The 23,483-nt window shown below is 39.8% G+C and overlaps 1 protein-coding gene across 1 annotated transcript in view; it reads left to right on the forward strand.

The window, feature by feature from the left end:
• The window catches only part of LOC126210593 (uncharacterized), a 42,782-nt gene that overhangs the window by 245 nt on the left and 19,054 nt on the right, over positions 1 to 23,483 (forward strand). The window contains exon 2 of the mRNA XM_049939862.1: positions 22,441 to 22,489. Within this exon, the coding sequence (XP_049795819.1) occupies positions 22,452 to 22,489 (38 nt within the window). The 5' untranslated portion in view covers positions 22,441 to 22,451. The remainder of the gene's footprint in view (positions 1 to 22,440; positions 22,490 to 23,483) is intronic.

The raw sequence follows: 23,483 nt of genomic DNA on the forward strand, positions 1-23,483 counted from the left end.
CTACTGTGTAATAGCATAACAACGATGAAACAAATGGATCATGAACTCCTTTACCTTTTGTATTATGTCGCAATTTTCAATGACTGCAATTCACACTACAAAATTTTCGTACAGTCTTTTATTTTACTTTCGAGGTACTGAACGCTGTTAAATTTATGCAATTATTTCTGTAACAATTACTTTTTGTGTCGGGCACCAGTGACAAGCTTCTTGTAAAAAAAAAAAAATACTATAGGGTCATTCCATGTCAAGTCACTCAGGCCTTGATTAGATTAGATTAGATTAGATTTACTTTCATTCCAATTGATCCGCAGTGAGGAGGTCCTCCAGGATGTGGAACATGTCAGAAAAACAACAATACATGATAAATATTTACAACTAAAACAAATAAGCTAATGTACCATTCCACAGGTCCCAAGTGGAATGATCGTCATTTTTTAATGAACACTAAGAGTCATTTTACAAATACTAATGCACTGAATTTAAAATAAAAAAGTTTTTTATTTATTTATAAGGTAATACAACTACTGTAATACTTATTTACAATGAACACACTACTGCACTGAAATGGTGCAGAAGTTAGATTATACTAAAACACACACACACACACAAATTTTCAATGAACACATTACTGCACTGAAATTGTGCAGAAGTTATGTTGTACTTATATACAAATCAGTTGGTTTTACTAAGAAATTCATCAATGCAGTAGAAGGAGTTGGCCACCAATAAATCCTTTAGGCTTCTCTTAAACTGAATTTCATTGGTTGTTAAGCTTTTTATGGCTGCTGGCAAGTTATTGAAAATGTGTGTTCCTGAATAATGCACACCTTTTTGTACAAGACTAAGTGACTTTAAATCCTTGTGAAGATTATTCTTATTTCTAGTATTGATTCCATGAATTGAGCTGTTGGTTTGAAAAAGTGATATATTTTTAATGACAAATTTCATTAAGGAATAAATATATTGGGAAGCAGTAGTTAGTATCCCTAGTTCCCTAAACAGGCTTCTGCAGGATGTTCTTGAGTTCACACCACATATAACTCTCACTGCACGTTTTTGTGCCCGGAAAACTTTAGCTTGGCTTGATGAATTACCCCAAAAAAGAATCCCATATGACATTATGGAATGAAAGTAAGCATAGTATGCCAGCTTTTTCATTTTTATATCCCCTATGTCTGACAAAATTCGCATTGCAAACAGAGATTTGTTAAGACGCTTCAGCAGTTCTGTGGTATGCTCCTCCCAGTTGAATTTATTATCAAGCTGTAATCCCAAGAATTTAACACTGTCCACTTCTTCTATCTTCTTGTCATCGTATGTTAGACATATACTCTTGGGACACCAACCATGTCAGATTTTGAAGAAACTAGGTACTATTACTTCTCTTATCATCCTGAAAGCACTTGTAAAATTTTTTTGCTCTATCTCTTATAGTTTTTTTTAAGTAAATTTTTAAATTTTTTTAGATTTGGCGTTGTTTCAGCAGTTGGAAATCGTAACTTAAACGTGCCCTCACAACTAAAAAAATTTGTATATTTAAGAATACTCAAGATATCAGTATGAAATTTTGGAATAAATTTGTGTATTATATCTAAATGTTAAAAAAATTACCATAAAGACATATTAAAATCTTACAAATGAAAAAAATTTACAAGTTTTTTTAGCTAACGGATATTTAGTTTTACAAAAAATGCAATATCTAGAGTCTCAGACCTGATAGAAAGCTCAAATTTGTTTTAAAATACTCTTAATTGTATAGGCTATTAGATAAAAGAAAAATTATGTTGGCTTTTTAACCTGTTTAATAGTTATCTAATTTTAAAAATAATATTAATTATATTTTAAAAATAGAAAGTACCAAGTGACTTAGACACCGAAAATAAGTTTGTCTTCTTGGAGTAACAATGTACGCTTGGATTTTGTTTTGTTACTCCTGTGTTTTGAAGTAAAAAATTATTACAGTGTTAAATAGTGCTTGGATAGTATTTAAGTTTATTCGAACTTTCAGTAAGTACTGTTACTTAGTTTACAGAGATTTTTTTCCAATATCCTATAAAAGTAACCAGAACAGTAATCAGACCAAAAGTGAAATCAGTATGTCAGATATTCAAACCTGTAGTGTAGGGTTATTTAAAAAATTTGACTGTTTCCAAACAACCTACACACCTTCAAAAAAGTTACAACCGGTATCTGAATTGAGTGAGGAAGAAAAAGATTTGATCCACTTACGATCTGGAATTAATCTGTGTGAATTTAAGAATATATGTTCACACCACAGCTACTACTTTTTAAATTTTTTGAAAAGTATCAAGCAACATGTGTAGACCCACTAAAAGAACACAAAAAGCCCAAAATCGTTGAGAAGTGTAGGCTTGGATCTTTCTAAACAATTACTGACAAAAAATATTAGCATAAAACCTGGACAAAATCTTTGCTCAACATGCCGTAACTTTTGTGAGGAAAAATTAAGAGTTGAAGTCAATGAAAGTGAAACAGATGATGAAGTCACGGTTGAATTAGAATCATTGGAATCCAGAAATGAATCCCTCGTACAAACAAACATTGCTCTTGATAATTTAGGTTTAACACCGATAAAGCTTCATGGCTTGTCAGAACAAAGTAAAGGGTCTTATTTTAAAAGGAAGGTTAGCAGTATTGAAAAGGCTGCAAAAAAAGGCGGTTTCAAAAGCATTAAAATATGATGCACCAAGTTCTGATGATGACGAAGAAGGTAAAAGTGTGGTTGAGAAAGCAAAGGATTTTGATGTAATGATTTCTCTTATGAAAGAGAAGATTTCATCTGTTGGGAGGTCTAGAAAAATCTAGATTCTGACCTTGGCTCCAGATTCTTGGAGTCGAAATAAAGTGATGAAAGAATTTAATGTGAGTGAGTACATGGTGCGACAAGCTAGAAAGCTAAAATCTGAAAATAGTATTTTGGAAACTCCTGGTCCAAAAAAAGGTAAAACTCTTTCTGAAAATACAGTAAGACTTGTAACAGATTTTTATGAAAAGGATGAAAGTTCCAGAGTGCTACCTGGAACAAAAGACAAAGGAAGTGTTCAAAAAAATGTGTACATGCAAAAAAGACTCATTTTGTGTAACTTGAGAGAACTCTATTATTCTTTCAAATGGGAGAATCCCGAGGTAGAAGTAGGATTTTCAAAATTTTGTTTCTTGAGACCTAAATGGTGTATCCTTGCTGGTGCTGCAGGAACACACACTGTATGTGTATGCAGTATCCACCAGAATGTTAAACTATTACTGGATGCTGTGAAAATTGAAGAATCTTACAAAGACCTAATTAAGATTCTTGTGTGCAACACGGAAAACCAAAACTGCATGCTACATCATTGCGACAGCTGTCCTGCAAATACTGCACTAACTGAGTACTTAACTGAAAAACTAAGTGAAGATTATGATTTAGAAGAAGAAATTGTAATCAGTCAGTGGGTTAACACAGACAGGGCAAAATGATCAAACAGTCTATCAGTGTTGAAGACTACATTTCTTTATTGGTTAGGTCATTGGAAAAGCTCACCCCGCACTCGTTTATAGCAAAATCCCAATCAGCAGCCTTTAAAAGATTGAAAGAAGCCCCACCACCCAAAACAGCAATTATTGTGATGGATTTCAGTGAAAATTATTCCTTTGTTATACAAAATGAGATCCAAAGTTGCCACTGGAATAGAGGTGGTTGTACTCTACACCCAGCTGGAGTTTTTCTAAGAAATGAGGAAAACAATGTTTTTGTTTCCAACCACTGTTTTATTAGTGATGACCAAGAACTCTACACCCAGCTGGAGTTTTTCTAAGAAATGAGGAAAACAATGTTTTTGTTTCCAACCACTGTTTTATTAGTGATGACCAAGAACTCTACACCCAGCTGGAGTTTTTCTAAGAAATGAGGAAAACAATGTTTTTGTTTCCAACCACTGTTTTATTAGTGATGACCAAGAACATGACACTGGTTTTGTTAACTTTGTACAAAAAGAAATTACAAAATGGCTGTCATTACATCATACTGACATTGACTCAGTTCACTACTTTACAGATGGTTGTGCTGGGCAGTACAAAAATAGAAACAGTTTTAAAAATTTGACTGAACACTTGAGAGACTTTAATTTGAAGGCCCAACACTCTTTTTTTGTAACAGGTCATGGGAAGTCAATTTGTGATGGCCTAGGAGGAACTATTAAAAGAATTTTAAGGAAAGCCAGTCTACAGGTTTCAGACGAAGAACAAATAATGACACCAATCGATGTGTACCAGTTTTGTGAAAAAAAAATATTGAAAACATTCATTTTCACTTTATTGACAAAAAAGAAGCTGATTTGCTATGGTTAAAACTAGAAAAACGTTTTTTAGCAACCCGAACCATTCCTGGAACAAGAAGTTTTCATAACTTCAAACCACTTCCAACAAACAACCTTGAAATTAGGACTACTACAGATAGTGTAAAACCCTCTTTAGTCTTTTCTTTCCATTCTTCTTCTGATTGGGTTCGTGTTGAACCATCCACAAATAGCTATGTGGCTGCAAATTATGATGGTAACTGGTACTTTGGACCGGTAAAAACAATATTCAATGATGAAGAAGATGCAGAAATTATATTTCTACATCCTTCAGGACCAGCTGCATCATTTTATTGGCCTGAAAGAGAAGATTCTTGCGTAGTGCCTTTGGAGCCCATAGTCTGTGTAGTAGACGCACTTCAATCAAGCGGCACTGGAAGACTGTATTACTTCAAAAAAGACTGTATCCAAAGAACTGAAAGCTCTTGGATGAAGTGGAAAAACAGTTTGAATCAGCATTAATGTTTATTAAAAAGACAAAATTACTCAAAAAATTCAATGTTTCAAGCAATCAGTTGGGTTATACATGAGTGTCGTAAGTACACTATCTTTGTACATAATTCTAATGTACTCTACTATAATTAATAAACATGTTAAAAAGCCATCATTATTTTTGTTTTATCAAGTAGCCTATATGTTTAAGAGTAAATTAAAACAAATTTGAGCATTCTATCAGGTCTGAGACTCTAGATATTGCACTTCTTATAAAACACAACATCCGTTAAAAAAAAATACATAGGCCTATATTTTTTTTTCATAGAAAATATTAATATATTTTAATAGTATCATTTTTATCTTCAAATATGTATAAGAAATAAACTTGCTGCAAAAATTCATGTTATCTAAAAGAGTTTTTAAGATAAGCAATTTTAAAGTTTTGAATACAAATTAAATTTACCATTTCCGAAGGTTCGGAAAACGCAAAACATAAAAACTTCAAAAATTTATAAAAAAAAAACTATAAGAGATACAGCAAAAAAAAATTGCAGGTGTTGTCAGGATGGTATTTGAGCCAAATTTCATGAAAATCTAAGGAGGTGGGTGTAAAATTTATTTTTTATTGGGTGATTTGATATGGAATGACCCTACAGGAACTTTAGAGGCGCACTGCTATGCTTGTAAAAGTCCATTTCAAATATAATGTAGTGTGTTGTGGAAATGCTTAGGAACTACAGTGAGAAACATAGATATAATTGTTGATGAAATGAAGGGGAAGTAAGTAGTACATCTTAGTATGGTTATTTATTTTTGCCTTATAGTTCTCACATACGTGATAGTAGCATCAAGCATTTCACAATCTGTAAGAAATATTAATTTTTAAATTTATCACTCTGAATTCCTTTGATTTCCTCCATCCAGTCCACTTGATGAAAAACCCAAACAGTGATTCAGTTTACGCAACAAAACACACTTGTTTTCTCATACTTTCTCTTATCAACTATTTCATGTCCAGTGATGAATAAGCATTTGAAAATAGTCATGCCAAATCCAGCTTGTACTCTTCAAATGGGATAATCTAATTTAGCATTTAATACAAGTAACAATTGGTAAGGTTTTTAATTGTGTCTAGACTTTTGAAAAGGTCTCAATGGAGTGTTAGTGACGTATGTCCAAGAAAGTGCACTACAGTAATGCAAAAGATTTCGGCAAGTCTGCAATCGAATGGAAGTGTTCTTGAGTGTAGAGCCCACATGTACAGAAATAGTTTTGAATGATGTGATCATGATGACTCCAGTTATAAATAAGTGCCCTTGTGAATAGCATTGGCTGCAGTTCCACCTTTTGATAATGAAATAGTTATCTATGAAAACAAAAATTCTGTAATATCCATCCAGTTTATAGATGGGCTCCAAATGTGTAAAAATTTAAGACATGGACTGGAAATGAATAATGTTGGAAAAAACCTGGGAGAAATGTGTGGAATGATCACATAAACTCAGTTTTAGGCAAAAGAAATGGCATGTTGTGATTCGTTGGTATTATACTGGAAAACTGTAGCCCATAGTGGAGTACAGCTCAAGTGTGAGTATAACATCAACCAAGGTAACGGATAGCTCAAATAGTCATAGACCACTTTGGTGCGAGGAACAATGTAGCCGAAATACTCAGAAATTGGAAATCAATACTGAAAAAGAGGTAAAAAATAAGAATGGTCATTGGCCTCAGCAGAGCAATGTTGGCAGTACTCTCTGTAAGGTGACTGAATGGGAGTAGTTGTGTCAGCAGCTTTTATGGGTTTGGATCAGGTAGGTAAGGTCAGAGTTATGTAGTTGAACCTCCTTGCACTTATATGTGTGATTTATTTGCATAACATTATAGTGAAAAGGATAGATTGCTACTCACCATATAGAGAAACACTGAGTCACAGGCACGCCCATATGTTTTAGCTTTTGGTCAAAAGGCCTTCAGAAGTAAAAAAAAAATTCATACAAGCACAACAGACACCACATGCATAACCACTGTCTCCAGCAGCTGTGGCCAGACTGAGTCATAACCGTTGCTGATGAATGTAGCAATCTGGTGGTGGGGATAAGGGGGCAGCATGGGCTGGGGGAGGGGGAATAGCAGGGTGGAGCTGCTTGCGGGAGTGAGCAGGGCCAGTGTAGGGCTGCCTAGCAGCCCTACACTGGCCCTGCTCACTCCCGCAAGCAGCTCCACCCTGCTATTCCCCCTCCCCCACCCCATGCTGCCCCCTTATCCCCACCACCAGATTGCTACATGCTGCAGTCTTGAGGTTTGGTGGTGGGGCCCAGTGGGGAAGAGGGGGGGGGGGGGGGTTTCGAGGGGAGCAGAGGAGGAGAGAAAGAGAGAAGAGGATTAGTGGCTATATTGGTCAAATAGAAGGCTGTATAGTGCAGGAGCAAGGAGGGGGATAGGTAAGTGGGACTAGTGAAGGTTGAGGCCAGGACGGTTACAAAAACATGGAATATATTGCAGGAAGAATTCCCACCTGTGCAATTCAGAAAAGCTGGTGTTGGTAGTAAGGATCCAGATGGGGCAGGCTATGAAGCAGTAGTTGGTAACTCGCTGCTTTCACAGGGATAGATGATGCTTGTGACCGGAGGTGGTGGGAGGATGTATGGGACAGATCTTGCATCTAGGTCTTTTGCAGGCATATGAGTCATGAGGCAACGAGTTAGGAACAGAGGTGCTGTAGGGATGGGTGAGGATATTGCATAGGTTTACTGGGTAGTGGAATACCCGTACTCCACCCATGCCCCCGACCCCTTGCCTCATCTCCCTGCAACAGATCTTGATGCGAGACCTGTCCCATACATCCTCCTACCACCACCTACTCCTGACCAGTCATAAGCATCTCCTATCCCATCAAAGGGCGGGGCTACCTGTGAAAGTAATCATTGACCTACAAACTAAACTGCAACCATGACAACAAACAAGCTGTCAGTTCGCATGAATGGCCACAGACAGAATGTGGCTAAGAGACAGCTGGACCACCTAGTTGCTGTCTGACGTAATGTGGTTCACTTCAGTGACTACTTCGCAGCCTGCACAACGTGGAGCATTCCCCTTCTGTACTTCTCTTCTCCTCATCCCTGTTCCACAGAACCCGCGACTGCACCTAGTAGCCCTACCCTGTTCTCACCATCTCGCTGCACACTCCCACAGGCAGCTCTATACCTTCCCCCACACCACCCTGCCTATATACCCTTCCTGCTCCCTGCCCCGTGCCCCCCTGCTTAACCCCATCACCGGATTGCTGCTCCAGTCATGCACGATTCCAAATCAGTCCGGCCAGAACAGCCAGATATAGTGGGCATGTGTGTACACATTGTGCTTGTATGGATCTTGAATGTATGTGTGTTTTCTACTTCAGAAGACCACCTTCAATTTAAAGCTAAAATGTGTCCCAGCCTTCTCATTGTGCCTGTCTGCAAGTCAGTGTTTTTTGCATATGGTGAGTAGCAATCTATTCTTTTCGTAATATTATTACTCCTTCCTAGATTTTCCATTGTTTGTTTGATTTACATAGTATGCATCAAAACATCAGTCAGAGACTTGTCCATTGGCTGTAAGTTTTCTGAATTTACCTTAGAGCTTTAGATTCTATAGCAAAAAGTGAATTAAATGTTGTTCTAATATTATGGCTAAACTTGTTACCCCCTCGCTGTTGGTGGGTTGGTTTACGTGCCTTAGCAATACAGATAGCTGTACCATAGGTGCAATCACAACAGTGGGATATTTGTTGCGAGGCCAGACAAATGTGTGGTTCCTGAAGAGAGGCAGCAGTCTTTTCAGTTGTTCTAGGGGCAACTGTCTAGATTATTGACTGATCTGATCTAGTAACATCAACCAAACCAGCCATGTTGTGCTGGTACTACACACTGCTGAAAGCAAGGGGAAACTACAGTCGTAATTTTTCCTGAAGCCATGCAGCTGTGCTATATGGTTAAATGGTGGCATCCTCTTAGGTAAAATACTTCACAGGTAAAATAGTCCCCAATTCAGATTTCCGGGTGGGACTAATCAGAGGAAACAAAACTTGCATTTCACTGATCGTAGCATGGAATGTTAGATCCCTTAATCAAGTGGGTATTTGTGAAGTTTGGTGGCAGGAGGAACAGGACTTATGGTCAGGTGAATACAGGATTATAAATACAAAATGAAATAGGGGTAAAGCAGGAGTAGTTTAATAACGACTAAGAAATTAGGAATGCAGGTTAGCTGCTATGAACAGCGTACTGAACACATTGTTGTAGCCAAGATAGACATAAAGCCCACACTCACCACAGCAGTACAATATTATATGCCAACTAGCTCTGCAGATGGTGAAGAGCTTGAAGAATTCTATGATGAGATAAAGGAAATTATTCATATAGTTAAGGAAGACGAAAATTTTATTGTGGTGGGGTACTGGAATTTGATATTAGGAAAAGGAAGAGAAGGAAAAATAGTTGAATATTGACTGTGGGAAAGGAAAGAAAGAGGAAGTCGCCTGGTAAAATTTTGGGAAAGGAAAGAAAGAAGAAGTCGCCTGGTAAAATTTTGCGCAGAGCATAATTTAATCATCGCTAACATTTCATTTAAGATTAATGAAAGAAGGCTACATACGTGGAAGACATTTGAGATACCGGAAGGTTTCAGAATGATTATATAGTGGTAAGACCGAGATTTCAGAATTAGATTTTAAATTTTAAGACATTCCAGTGGCAGACATGGAATCTGAACACAATTTACTCGTCCCCTAGGAGGTTCACAGCTCTTTTGAGGGTACGTTTATGGTGCGCACAGGGCCCCAAGCTGTTTCAGCCTCTCTTCTCTTCCGGACTGAATTCCCTTCTGCATACCCACTTCTTCCCACCCTGGCTCATCCTCCTCCTGTGTCCCATCTTTCTACTCAGTGTTTTCCTTTATGATGACCCAGCTATTCCTTCAGTTCCACTATTTCTTTATGGTCTTGTTTTCTATCTCCACTCTCCCCCGTTTTTTGTCCTCTGGGGATTGACCTCCCTTTCTGAGTTGTTTCCATAGTGTGGGCATTTGGAACCAGCTAGGTCACCAGCACAGCAGTTTGTGTGTTGGGGCTGTTAGGTACCCATCTGCCTGAGCCCTTGACAACACAGGAGTCACATTTGTGGTACCTGAGCTGTCACTGCCTCGTGTATGTCTAGGAGTAGTTACTCATTTTTTTGGGGCATCGGAACTCCCAGCAATGACCATCTTGCCAGGCGGCCCTTTCTGCAGCTGGGTGGTGGTCATGAGGCGAGCTCCTGATTGAAGTGGCTGATACCAGGGGAGACGCTCTGTACATAAACTGTGTTAAGATCAACACTTCTAGATGTTCTCCCTCTCTGCTTCCTCGGCCTTCAGCTCCCTGGCCACCTCCTGGCAGGAGGCCTAGATATGACAGTTTGGGACAAAATCCTTTCCCCATTACTTGGTTTGTTTCAGGACAGAAGGGGAGAGTCTCACTGCTACCAAACCGCAATATTTTTTTATTTTATTTATTTTTTTAAATGGACACGTTGAAGATAAGTTTGGTGAAATTCACTCACTCCATAAGATACAATCTGTTTCCTTACTGATTAAGACCTCCTCTCCCAGTCAGTCGGCTTCCCTTTGTTCCTGTGAGCACTTAGGACACATGCCAGTGAGCATTACTCCTCAACATTCCTTAAATATTACGCAGGACATTATCTTCCATAGGAACCTCATCTACAATCTGATGAGGAACTCAGAACTTATCTGACACCGTATACCATTCATTTCATCCAGCTAGTCCAGAGAGGTCATAAGGACAATTGCATTGATAACAGTGCTTTCATCGTGGCTTTTGAGAGGGATACCCTTTTTGAAAAAGCCAATGGTTTATCATTGGAACATGAAGCACCTCCCATGTGCTGTTTCTGGTGTCTCAGTTTTGGTCATGTCTTCGTAATGTGATGTGAATCATATTTATTCATTGGAAGAATCCTAAGGAAATGCAATCCGAAAACAAAGGAAGTAGGTTACAGTACGCTTGTTCACCCACTGCTTGAATACTGCTCAGCAGTGTGGGATCCGTACCAGATAGGGTTGATGGAAGAGATAGAGAAGATCCAATGGAGAACAGTGCGCTTCGTTACAGGATCATTTAGTAATCGCGAGAGTGTTACGGAGATGATAGATAAACTCCAGTGGAGGACTCTGCAGGAGAGATGCTCAGTAGCTCAGTACGGGCTTTTGTTAAAGTTTCGAGAACATACCTTCACCGAAGAGTCAAGCAGTATATTGCTCCCTCCTACGTATATCTCACGAAGAGACCATGAGGATAAAATCAGAGAGATTAGAGCCCACACAGAAGCATACCGACAATCCTTCTTTCCACGAACAATACGAGACTGGAATGGAAGAGAGAACCGAGAGAGGTACTCAAGGTACCCTCCGCCACACACCGTCAGGTGGCTTGCAGAGTATGGATGTAGATGTAGATGTAGATTGCAGCTGCCCTTTCCATGTGGAGATTCCTTGCACCCCACTGCCCAAGTGTGTGAACTGTTCAGCAATTCAAAACTCTCGAACATCTATTCCACTCTGAGGCCCGGCAGAAATTCGACTGTCTCCACCCAGTATCTTTAACATCTACCTTTGCTTCAGTTGTGTCCTTTCCTCCTTATCTCCTTCCTATCCCTCCTCTTTCCACCTACCTGGAAGTTCCCGTTCCCTCCCTTCATGAAACTGCCCCTTCTCCTCAGCCAAGGACTGGGCTCCCTCTACGAATCCCCATTCTTGGCATCTCCAGGACAAGAATCCTGTTACTTTGAGTTGGACATTGTTAGTTAGTGGGTTCCTCTTCATACTGCTTTGGAAGCAGTGGCCATTCAGATCCATTTAGACTCTGCAGTAATGATATCTAATCTTTGTCTCCTCAGATTGGCCTCCTATGCTTCCTGCTCCTCTTGCCCTCCTTCGACAGTTGCCTCCCTTCCTTCTCCTTGGGGATTTTAATGCCCATAATCTCCTCAACACTGGAACCACCACACACGTTAGTGTGGTATGCGGCACTTTCTCAGCCATTGATCTTTCCATCTGTAGCTCTGGATTCCTCCCCTCCATTCAGTGGGGAGTTCATGACGTTATGATTGGGATGCCTTTTCCTTGGCTGCCATCTCCACAGCTCCACCATACGACAGCACTGATGAGTCCGTACAGGGTATAACCATCGCCATCCTTTTGGCAGCTGCTTCAAGTCCTTCTTCTTCGGCGGAAGACTGTCCCTTGGTTAACCCCCAAAATTACTGCAGTTATTAAAGACTGCTGTCGTGCCCTCCAATGCTAGAAATGGCATCCATCTCTCGACTGACCCCTAGCCTTTAAATGGTTTCATGCTCAGGCTCATTATTTTCTTAAATGCCACAAATAAATTTGTTGGAACAGTATGTTGCCGCCATAGGGCCGCGCACTTGCTCTTTGATGTATGGACAGAGATCAGGCACATTTTTGGCTGCCATATTGCTACAGGTGTGCCGGGAATTTCTCTGAATAATGTTATCATCACCAGCCCAGACCCAATCGTTGTGCATTTTTTGGCAGTTCACCCAGGCCTCAGTGTCATTTACTGTCTGTCTGCATTACGTCTTCTTAAACGCTATCTGAAATGACTCCCATTATCTTTCATTCCCTCCCACCTGGAGCCTTATAACACCCCATTTAGCAAGTGGGAATTCAGCAGCATCCTTGCTCTCTGCCCCAACGTAGCTCCTGGACCGGGTTGGGTGCAAAACCAAGTGCTTCAACACTTACCAGTGGTTATCCGATGTCATATACTTGCCCTTCTTAACCATCTCTGGAGTGAGGGGAAATAACCTTCCCAGAGGCAAGAAAGTGTATTATTCCAGTTTTTAAATCCGGTAAACTACCTCTTCAGATGAACAGCTATCATCTGATCAGTTTAAGAAATGTCCTCTGCAAGTTAGTTGAAAGTATCTTTGAAACCTGGGACCTTTTGGCTTGAACCCATGGTGGTTTTTGCTGAGGCCATTTACTGCAGATAATTTAGCCACATGGAGTCTGTTATCTGAATGGGTTTTGCCTGGTGTTAGTATCTTGTTGCAGTCTTCTGCAATCTTCATAAAGCTTATGATACCACACACCACCACCACATCCTTCCCACCCGTACATGAGTGAAACCTCTGTGGCCCATTCCTGATTTTTATTCTTTCATGTCACATTTTTCAGGTACAGGTTGGCAGCTCACTTAGCACCTCGCATCTGCAACAGAATGAAGTTCTACAGGGTTCTGTTTCGAATGTCCTACTCTGTTTTGTGGCTATCAATTGTCTGGTGGCAGCTGCAGAACCTACAGTGTCACCCTCTTTGTATACTGATCACGTCTGCATTTACTTTTTGCTCATCTGTAATGAGTGTTGCTGAACACAGACTGCAGTGTCAAATATACTGTGTGCAGTCTTGGGCTCTCACTCATGGCTTCCATTTTTTGGCTGCCAATATTATGGTTGCATTCCTGTCAGTGCTGTAGTCCAAACCCATGTAGATCTGTACCTCTAAGGCCCTGAAAGGGTGAATTCTCATTATTTTTGGGACTGGTCCCTGATGCCCAGTTGGCATGGCTTCCCCATCTTCGTTAACAAACATTGACATGTTGGTCGAACCTCCATGCTCTTCGAAGCCTCAGCAACACCAGCTGGGGCGCAGATTGTTCTACTCTGATACACCTCTACATGCCATTGGCCAAGTCCCATGCAAGTTACAGGAGTCTTGTATACAGCTCGGTGCCACCTTCAATGTTACAGACGCTGGACCTGATACACCATTGTGGGTTATGACTGGCAACTCGTGCCTTTTGGACTAGTGCAGTGGCCAGCCTCCTAGTGGAGGTAGGAGTTCAACCATTGTGGGTTGTGCACCACGAACAGTTGATCACTTATGCATATGTGTCCACTGCTCCCCGGAGCACCTAGCTATCGTCTCCTCTTTCCAGATAAGGAGATACACCTCTCACAATGCTAGCTCGGGTCTGGGGTTACGAACACCATCTGCATCTAGTCCACTTTTTCTGAACTCCAGCTTTCTCTTCTACCACTTCTTTGGAATTGTTCACATACAACTCTGTGTTGAATCTCTCATTCACAGTTCAGTCACAAGTTCTGAAAGACCCGGCTCATCCTGAGTCCCTCTGCCACCAATTCTCCATTCTCAGCACGTTTTGAGGTTCAGAAGTAGTCTATACTGCTGGTTTAGTGGTTGCCAACCATACTGGCTTTGCTTGTGTTCATGCACTGTGTAATAAATTCCCCTCCTTGCCAGATGGCTGCAGTGTTTTCACTGTGTAGCTGGTAGCCATTTGTGTTGCTTCTTGAGCATATCTGTTCCTGCACTTGTGAGTTCTTCCTCATCTGTCATGTCTGTTTGAGTGGTTTACAATGTCTTGACCAATGTTGCCTTTACCATCTCTTGGTCAGGACTATACAGGGTTCCCTTTTTTCCCTTATACTATGTGGATGCCCAGTGGTCTTTGTCTGGACACCAGATCTCGTTGGGATCCCAGGAAATGAAAGGATTGCCAAATTGGCTACTAGCAAGTTGCCTCTTGGTATCAGTATTCCGGAATCAGACCTTCAGTTGCTGTTACACTGTCAAGTTCCAAGGGTCTGGAATACGGAATGGCACACTCTTACTTTGTTGAACAAATTATGGGTGAAAAAGGAGACCATGAATTTGTGGAGAGCTTCCATGGTAGCCTCTCACAAGGACTCCATCGTCCTGTGCCAGCTCCACGTTGTCCATACTTGGCTGACTCATGGTCATCTGCTCGAGCACAAGGATCCGCCCCATTGTCATACTGTCCCTTTGACAATGGTCCACATTTTGCTGGACTGTCCTGATCTAGGCACCCTGCAGTGGGCTCGTAATCTTCCTGACTCGCTATCCCTGGTGTTGATGGATGATGCCTCAGTGGTTCACCTGGTTTTACAGTTTGTTGTTGAAAGAAGTTTCTGTCACTCTCTAAGGGAGGGCACTTCAGCCTTGTTGGCCCATTGAGGTGGTGGCAGGATGTCCTGTTGCCCCCTTTGCCCCATTTGGGCAGTGGCTGTCTGGGCTCGGTGGTGTGCCTCAGCCCTCACCCTACTGGCTCTTTTGCTCTTCTTCCTCCTTCTTGCATGTTCTGTTTCACTTGGTGTTTCCCCTGTTTTCCTATGCTTCTCTCACCCTGTCCATGTCACTACTCTTTTCTGAGTATTGTTGGTTGGGGTACCTCTAGTTAGTGATGGGGTATGTCCCCTTTGGGAGACATCTGCAGCTCCATGAACGGGGCACCTTTCTTCCTTCTGCCCTTTTATTCTTCCTTGTTCTTTTCTCTAGGCTTTGACATTTGGTAGAGTTTTCTTTTATTGGGTTTGATGCATTAGGCCCTTCTTTGCTGTGTAATTTTGTTGACTTGTCCATTCCAGGTAGGAGGGACAGATTACCTCATAGTTTGATCCCTTTAATCATTAAACCAACTAACCAGATTTATGGGAAGCTGCCATTCATTGCATAAAACAGAAATTTTGTCCAAGTCATCCTGAAAGGCCCTGCACTTTTCCCATACATACCAGTGTCATCAAAGAACGTCAGATCGCTGGCTGTACTATCCGTTAGATCTATTTGGACATGGAGAACACCTACCAAGGACACTTCTGACATTACCTTTGTCTCTGATGAACATTTTCTATCCAGGGCTGCACATTGGCTTGTATTGTTCAAAGATCATATTATCAGACCACATATTTAAGAAACTATTCCATATGACTCGACCATTTAACACTCTACAGTGTAGTACACTACCAGACAAAAGTTTTCTATCGCCATAAAAAAAGCTATATACTTTGTTTCAATGTACGAACTTGTCATAAGCACTAAATAGACCAACAAAATAAATATTTTCTCTCTCTATCATTAAGTAATGGTTTAGATTTTAATCACTTCCAAGCATCCATCCTTTCCCCTCAGAACAGCTGCACAAACTGTTGGCATTCTGAAGATAAGATTTTGTAGTGTTTTTGCAGATATTGGAGCCCAACGCATCTGTAAATTATTCCACAGACCTTCAACATAAAATGACCTCTGTTTTCTCATCTCCCCATCAAGTTCATCCCTTAAGAGTTAAATGGGATCAAGTCAGATGACTGACTTCACCAAATCATATTCTTCAGTTCCCTACATTTGTCTTTTCTACTGACATACCCTCTGCACAATTTAGAAGCATGTTTGGTATTGCTGTCCTGCTGCATAATAACCCACAAGTAATAACTCTCTTGCTACGTGGAACTGGATTGTTGATCAGTGCCCCGTGATGTCTTTTCTTCTTTAAGGTTCCATTAATTCTCATTAGACTACGGACTTTATCAGCCACATTATCCCCACACCATGACCAACCCTCCACCACGCTTCACCATTGACGTCACACACTACTCTTCATGCGTTCACCACAAAGTCAATGAACAAACGTTCCACATGCCTTGCAAATACTTCAGACTTAGATTCATCCATGAATAACACCTTGTACCATTGCTGCATACTCTAAGTTTTATGTTGCTGTGTCCATTGCAATCCTTTCATGTTATTCTGTTTGCATAATAAAGGTTTTTTTGTTACTGTACACCGCTTTAAATGTTGTTCATGGTGACAGCATTGCACTGTTGAGACAGAAATTGGAGCTACCAGCTCTTCTTGTGAATTTCAGGTGCAGTACGAGGCCTCTTGACATTTACTCTTTACGCATATGAACTGATCTTCCCTGTACGATGTTACTCGGAGGTCTTCCAGATTGCGACACACTCACTTCAGCACCAGTTTGCTCGAACTGCAACAGTGTGTACACCATTGTAGATTGGGCTACGCCAACTGTTGTTGCTGTTGTCTTCCTATAATGGCCTTCCTAATGCACATTTTTCAGTTCAGATCTAGTGCTTCTCCTGTTAGGAGGTAATACGCTCTGATACTGTTTGGGTATACAAGCACACTGCTAGATGCACACATTGTACTGTAAACTAATGTGAATTGATTGCTACGCAGCAGGCTGAAGGAATGAGGCCTACTCGAATGGAACCATCTTTGGTAAAGGCACATCAGTGTTGTTGTGGATACACATCAGTGTCTGTGTGGGCGAACAACCAGTCAAATACGCAACAGAGGTGCTCAGTCTTTACATATTTATTGTTTTATTATCAGAATGGGAATATGATACAATATTAAAAACAAAATTCCTGTTTTAACCACAAAACCATAAATCAGACTGGCGAGCGAAAACTTTTGACAAATAGTATGCATGTCTAACGCTTTTCAGACTTCTAGTAATATAGAATCTGCCTTTTTTCCTGTGTCTGTGGTTCACAGTATATTCTGTGTGAAAAGGGTTTTAAAACCTCTGGTTTGTCACGACAGCCTCCACTTTGCATAAGCCAGTTCGAAATGTATGCTGCATAGGATTGCATGATTTTTTAAACAGTGGTTAAAATGTACTGGCACTACAAAGATTACTCCTCTAACTTGGATTTGCTTAAAAAAGGTGATTTCATGAACCACAAATGGCACAAGGGAGCAAGTGTGCTGTGATGTCAATGTAAGAATCTACAGGTTGTGAATTAGTGGCAAGTGAGAGCCAATTGGCACCACATATAACCTTAGTGGCTCACTTCCAGACTGAAAATATTCTTTCAATTTGAAAATATTATCTCTCAGATTACCTATTTTGGTGTTGTGGTGTTCAGTCTGAAGATGTTTGAGTTGGGTGTCCACGGAAGTCTATCCTGTGCAAACATCTTTGCCCCTGCATAGCTACTGCAGCTGACACCTGTTTGAACCAGCTGACCACATTCATGTCTAGATCTCCCAGCACAATTTTTACCTCTCACTTTTCCCTCCATTGCCAAATCAACCATTCTTTGATGCCTCAGGATGTTTTCTGTCAAAGAATCTCTTCTTTTAGTCCTATTGTGCCACAATTTTTTTTCCCAAGTGTGATACGGTGCTTCCTCATTTTAATTAACTGTTTTGCCCAACTAATTTTCAAGATTTTCTGTAGCACCACATTTCAAAATCTTATATTCTCTTCACATCTGAATAGCTTATTATCCACGTTTTACTTCCTACAGATGAATACCTTCAAAAAATAGTTCTGAACATTTAAAATTGTATTAGATGTTAACCAATTTCTCCTTTTTCAGTAACACTTTGTGCTATAACCACTCTGCTTTTTATGTCGTCTTTTTTTTTTTTAATTTTATTTTATTCCCCCCCTCCCCCCCCAGCGAAAAAACAAAACTCATTTACTACTTCTACTGCTTCATTTCCTGACCTAATTTCTTAAACATTAGCAGATTTAATACAACTACGGGTACATTCCCTGCAGTTGGTTCATCTTCAAAGACTGCTGCTCTCTGACAGAATTGTGGTGTCATTGGCAAACCTCAAAGATTTTATTTCTTTGAACTTTATTTCCCTTCCTAAATTTCTTCTTAGTTTTCTTTATCAGCTTACTCACTATACAGGCTGAATAACTCTGGGATAGGTTACAACTCTGTCTTACTCCCTTCTCGATCACCAGTCCTCTTTTGTATCCCTCAACCCTTATAACTGCATTCTGGTTTCTGTACAAGTTGTAAATAACCTTTTGTCCTGTGTATTGTTCATATACTACCTACAAAATTTCAGTGTATTCCAGTCAACATTGTCATAAGCTGGTGACCTATTGACTTGAATAGTGTAACATTGCTAAATTGTCAAATTTCTATGGTGGGGGCAGGCAGTATTGCTTGCTAGTACATGGTCTGTGCAATCAGTATGAATCACTCTGTGTTCCACTTTTCCCTCTCCAACCCATATTACAAGTCTCCCCTGGTGAGACTCTACATGTAACTACTCAACACAGTGGTTACACGGAGACTGAGAAAGGCTGTGACTGGCTGATCTCTATCACTCAGCTCAACTGAAAGTAAATTTCAAAGTAAATCACGTGGTTCCCAGTGTTCTGCTTAGTTGTTGTTTCCATTTTGTGCACAATATCTCAACAACCATCCTAGCTACTTTATTCAGGTGTTAAAGAGTTTTTTCATTATATGTAACACCTGGAAACATGTCATGGATCAGTCACACTGAGAAAACCTGAGATACCACAGCTTCAAAGTTGTTTTAACTGAACCTTATTAGTGGAAAGTAAAGATGATTCTACAGCTTGGCATAAAAACTCTGAAACATTCTGAAATGTACAACATGGAAATCGTGGATGGTGAAACAAAGACAGTGGCTGTAACTGGAGCGAAAATCTGTTGAGTGAAAATTTCAAGCAATGATGAAACAATAGAACAAGTAACAAACTTTATATCTTTATTTGTGTAGCCATATTTTGCACTTTGTGGACCCAGCAGACACAGAGTGGAATTTAAGGGGACCACACCCTGCCTATCTAAGCCATGTTAATTTAGGCAAGTATTTGACCCATTTCTGAAAATACTATTTGATGCAGGACCTTAATATTTTTACTGTATGTTACATGATGCTAATAGAGTCAACTGTATTTAAATCTACTCTATCTATTTCATAGTTTTTAAGAAATACTTTTTTTAAATTTATGAACAAAAAATATTAAGTTTTTTCTGCCGAAAATATTTTTTGTGAACTTCCTAATGGGGTAATATTAATGAATGTAGTACCAGAGGTGGCTTTTTATGTTATGCAAAATCTCTGAAAATTTCATTCATTTATCTATGATAGTTTCTGATATAGTGGGACATATGTAGATAGTGTCGGAAGTTCCATGCGGCTTTTCGCGGATGATGCTGTAGTATACAGAGAAGTTGCAGCATTAGAAAATTGCAGCGAAATGCAGGAAGATCTGCAGCGGATAGGCACTTGCTGCAGGGAGTGGCAACTGACCCTTAACATAGACAAATGTAATGTATTGCGAATACATAGAAAGAAGGATCCTTTATTGTATGATTATATGATAGCGGAACAAACACTGGTAGCAGTTACTTCTGTAAAATATCTGGGAGTATGCGTGCGGAACGATTTGAAGTGGAATGATCATATAAAATTAATTGTTGGTAAGGCAGGTACCAGGTTGAGATTCATTGAGAGTGTCCTTAGAAAATGTAGTCCATCAACAAAGAAGGTGGCTTACAAAACACTCATTCGACCTATACTTGAGTATTGCTCATCAGTGTAGGATCCGTAGCAGATCGGGTTGACGGAGGAGACAGAGAAGATCCAAAGAAGAGCGGCGCATTTCGTCACAGGGTTATTTGGTAACTGTGATAGCGTTACGGAGGTGTTTAGCAAACTCAAGTGGCAGACTCTGCAAGAGAGGCGCTCTGCATCGCGGTGTAGCTTGCTCGCCAGGTTTCGAGAGGGTGCATTTCTGGATGAGGTATCGAATATATTGCTTCCCCCTACTTATACCTTCCGAGGAGATCACGAATGTAAAATTGGAGAGATTCGAGCGCACGGAGGCTTTCAGACAGTCGTTCTTCCCGCGAACCATACACGACTGGAACAGAAAAGGGGGATAATGACAGTGGCACGTAAAGTGCCCTCCGCCACACACCGTTTGGTGGCTTGCGGAGTATAGATGTAGATGTACTGAAAATTTTAGTTTGAAGGAAATTGACTTTTCTTTTGAAATTTGTTACTTACAGTTAATTAAAACTGTCCTGCTGCATATGATGGCCCTTCTTTGGCCTCTAGCAGGTCTTCCAGCTTCTTTTTTACCTTCCTGGGTGTTTGTCTTGCTTTCTTGACCGCAATAGATGCAGACCTGTCTGCATCGGCTATCCTCATTTTATCACAGTCTTGCAGCCCAGTGATCATATTTTCACCAGGATTAATTCGCAGCTTTTTCAGTACCCAACGCTTTCCAATATTACCACAATTGAATGTAATAACAGCATCATGAACTCCTAGTTTCATTGTATGCATGCCTACAAATACAGTTTTAGGAAGGTGGTTCCAAATTATGCTGTTGAAACATTCATTTGGGTTCTGTGTCTGCCCATGCAGACATTTCTTTAGAAGGTCGGATGAGCCAAGTCTCTGAAAATAGGTTTAATTGCTGTAATAACAGCAGCAGGAAGAGAATGCTTATGAGAATAAGATTCTCCACTTGCCTGAGCCCTATTGTATTTGCACTACGAATTTTCTCCTGATGGACACAATCTATGACATGGCTTATCATCAGTAGAGGACTTATGGAAGAATTTGGCCCAAACATCTCTCTGCATTGCCTCCAGATTTTCTTTATTGCTCCTAGTGCCTGCCCATAGTATGCCTGCAAGTTTTCTATAACAACTACTTGCAATCACACTTGAACAAAACTAACCGCGTGTTTGAAAGTGTGTTGTTTAAAAACAGCAGAAACAAAAGCATACCGACCGTTGCACTCCAAGGATAGCCAACACACTTGGGAGTAAAAAAAAAAAAAAAAACCCTAACATGCGATGTTGGGGATATAAAGATCTAAAATATATGCAGAAAAGTGGGTGACAGAAAAGTGGGTGTAGCACATAAACACACATGGTAGGAAAATGTTCTTTAAAGGATCGAAAAAAAAATTTCAGCAAAATCCTTTTCAGAATACTTAAATAAAACCTTAATCTATCGAAATATGATGAAAACCAAAAATTGATTTTTTTCGGCCTGAACCACGGTGTGGTCCCCTTAACAAATTATAATAAATTAATTGGAAAATTGAAGGCAGCTTTGGTAGAGGTGAGGAAAGAAATACAAGTCAGATTTCAATGTTATGGCAAAACCATCTCTTCCACTTGGCTGAGGATGTTGAGACTCCCCTTCAAAATTATAAAGGCAGAATGAACAGGACACAGGTGAGGTTCTTAAGTTTCCTAAGTAGTGTAGATTTGAGGGACATAGTGAAAACAGTTGCACCACTGTGTCAGTAGGACAGAGATAGAGAGAGCTGTCATAAGTACTCTAGGAGAGGAAGGATTTTGGAAGACTACTGCATCATTCGAATGATCAGTTTGAGTTGTCATAGAGTAGGAACGTACCTAGTACAGCTAATATGTGAGGGATGGTAATAATTGTGCTGAATTCTGTACTTATTTTATTGATGTATTTTTTTGCACTTTGGTCTAGTATTTTCAAGTTTTTACTGTGTTCCAAGGAATTAATTACAAGAATATTCCTGCCAAAATCCCCCATATTCCCTCGAGGGGTACTTTGATAGTTAAAAATATATGTGATTGTATCATGTCATAGTCATCGCAGTGGTTATGTAGTGCCGATAGGTAGTTATATTGTTAGTTGTGTTGTATTAATTGCTACTTGCAGTAACTGCATTCAGTGGCTGTAAAAGGTGGTGAATGTGTATATTGTACAAGAGCTTGCCATGTGCCAGAAATCCATCACTGATGGAACTGAATGTTAGCCTTAGTGGTCTGCTATTTTGAAGCAAATCATTAATGTGTAATAGGCCTAGAAGTGGGCCCTTGTGGAACTAAGTTACTGTTTACCAGTCAGGTGGCAGCTCGTTTTCTGTTGTGTGAAACTGTAAAGCTACCTGTGGTTTGTAGTATTACTGCAATATGTAATCCTCAACTCATAATTGTTCCTTTACCGATTTCAGATGATGCGGTGATGTGCACAGTTATGTCTCAAGACAGAAAAATGGCAAGGTAAGTATTTTATATTGTTCTAAACACTCCCTCAGCTGAACTAATATGAATAATTATACATGTGTTGTTTGCCATTACATGGAGAATTTTTCCAATCACTCCATTACTGCTTCTTTGTTAACTGAGAAAATAATATTGTAGATTCTAGTACTTCGCACATGACAGCAACAGGAATGTTTTATTTGTAGGTGTACAGATTGTTTTCAAATGGATGATGCTGTTTCAACATGTAATGAAGAACTTGACTCTCATTGTAACTCATAGACAGCAACTAAGTTTCGGATGTGCACTATACAGCCAGACTGAATGCTATCTGGGTGACAGCAGGGTTAAATAAATGCGAGCAAAATATGGTACCTCTACCTACTTGTTTTTGAGTAGACTGAGTAGCAAGAGACCTGAGCGAGTACAGATGGGGTCACAGTACTAGCAAGGAGACCTTACAACAATCGGATTTTTTAATTTTTTTTTAAATTTATGGTACATGAAGTTCATAACTAAGAAACTAACCAACCAAAGCAGTTTGATGCAACTCTCAACATTTCTAGAGAAAATCGACTTTGAAATTCAGTAATTCATGGTAGATTCTGTTTATGGGTAACATGGCTCTGTAGTACAAAGCTTGCCTACAATCTGGGTGGCTCAGGTTCTATTCCCAACTGTTGCAAGTTTTTTTAACAATTTTGTGTGTTCTGTGAGCATTTCCATGAAGTGTAAAATCTGTAAAGATGGGGGAAAAAAAGAAAATTGGTGGTGCACAGTATTTGTAGGTTCTGGTTCAGATTTCGTTTCGGTCTTTTTCCCTGCTCAGATCTAATACCTACATCATTTAAATATAAACTTCATCCAATGTATGCTAATTAACACAATCTAATTGTCAATTTTTTATTAAAATAATCAACAGCTTGTCATTTCTAAATATATGTTGCACACAAAATATAAATTCTTAATTATCACTCTATTATTAAAAAAATTGTTAACAAAAAATTACAGA

This window comes from Schistocerca nitens, chromosome 10 (genome assembly GCF_023898315.1).
Source record: "Schistocerca nitens isolate TAMUIC-IGC-003100 chromosome 10, iqSchNite1.1, whole genome shotgun sequence".
Taxonomy (NCBI): domain Eukaryota; kingdom Metazoa; phylum Arthropoda; class Insecta; order Orthoptera; family Acrididae; genus Schistocerca; species Schistocerca nitens.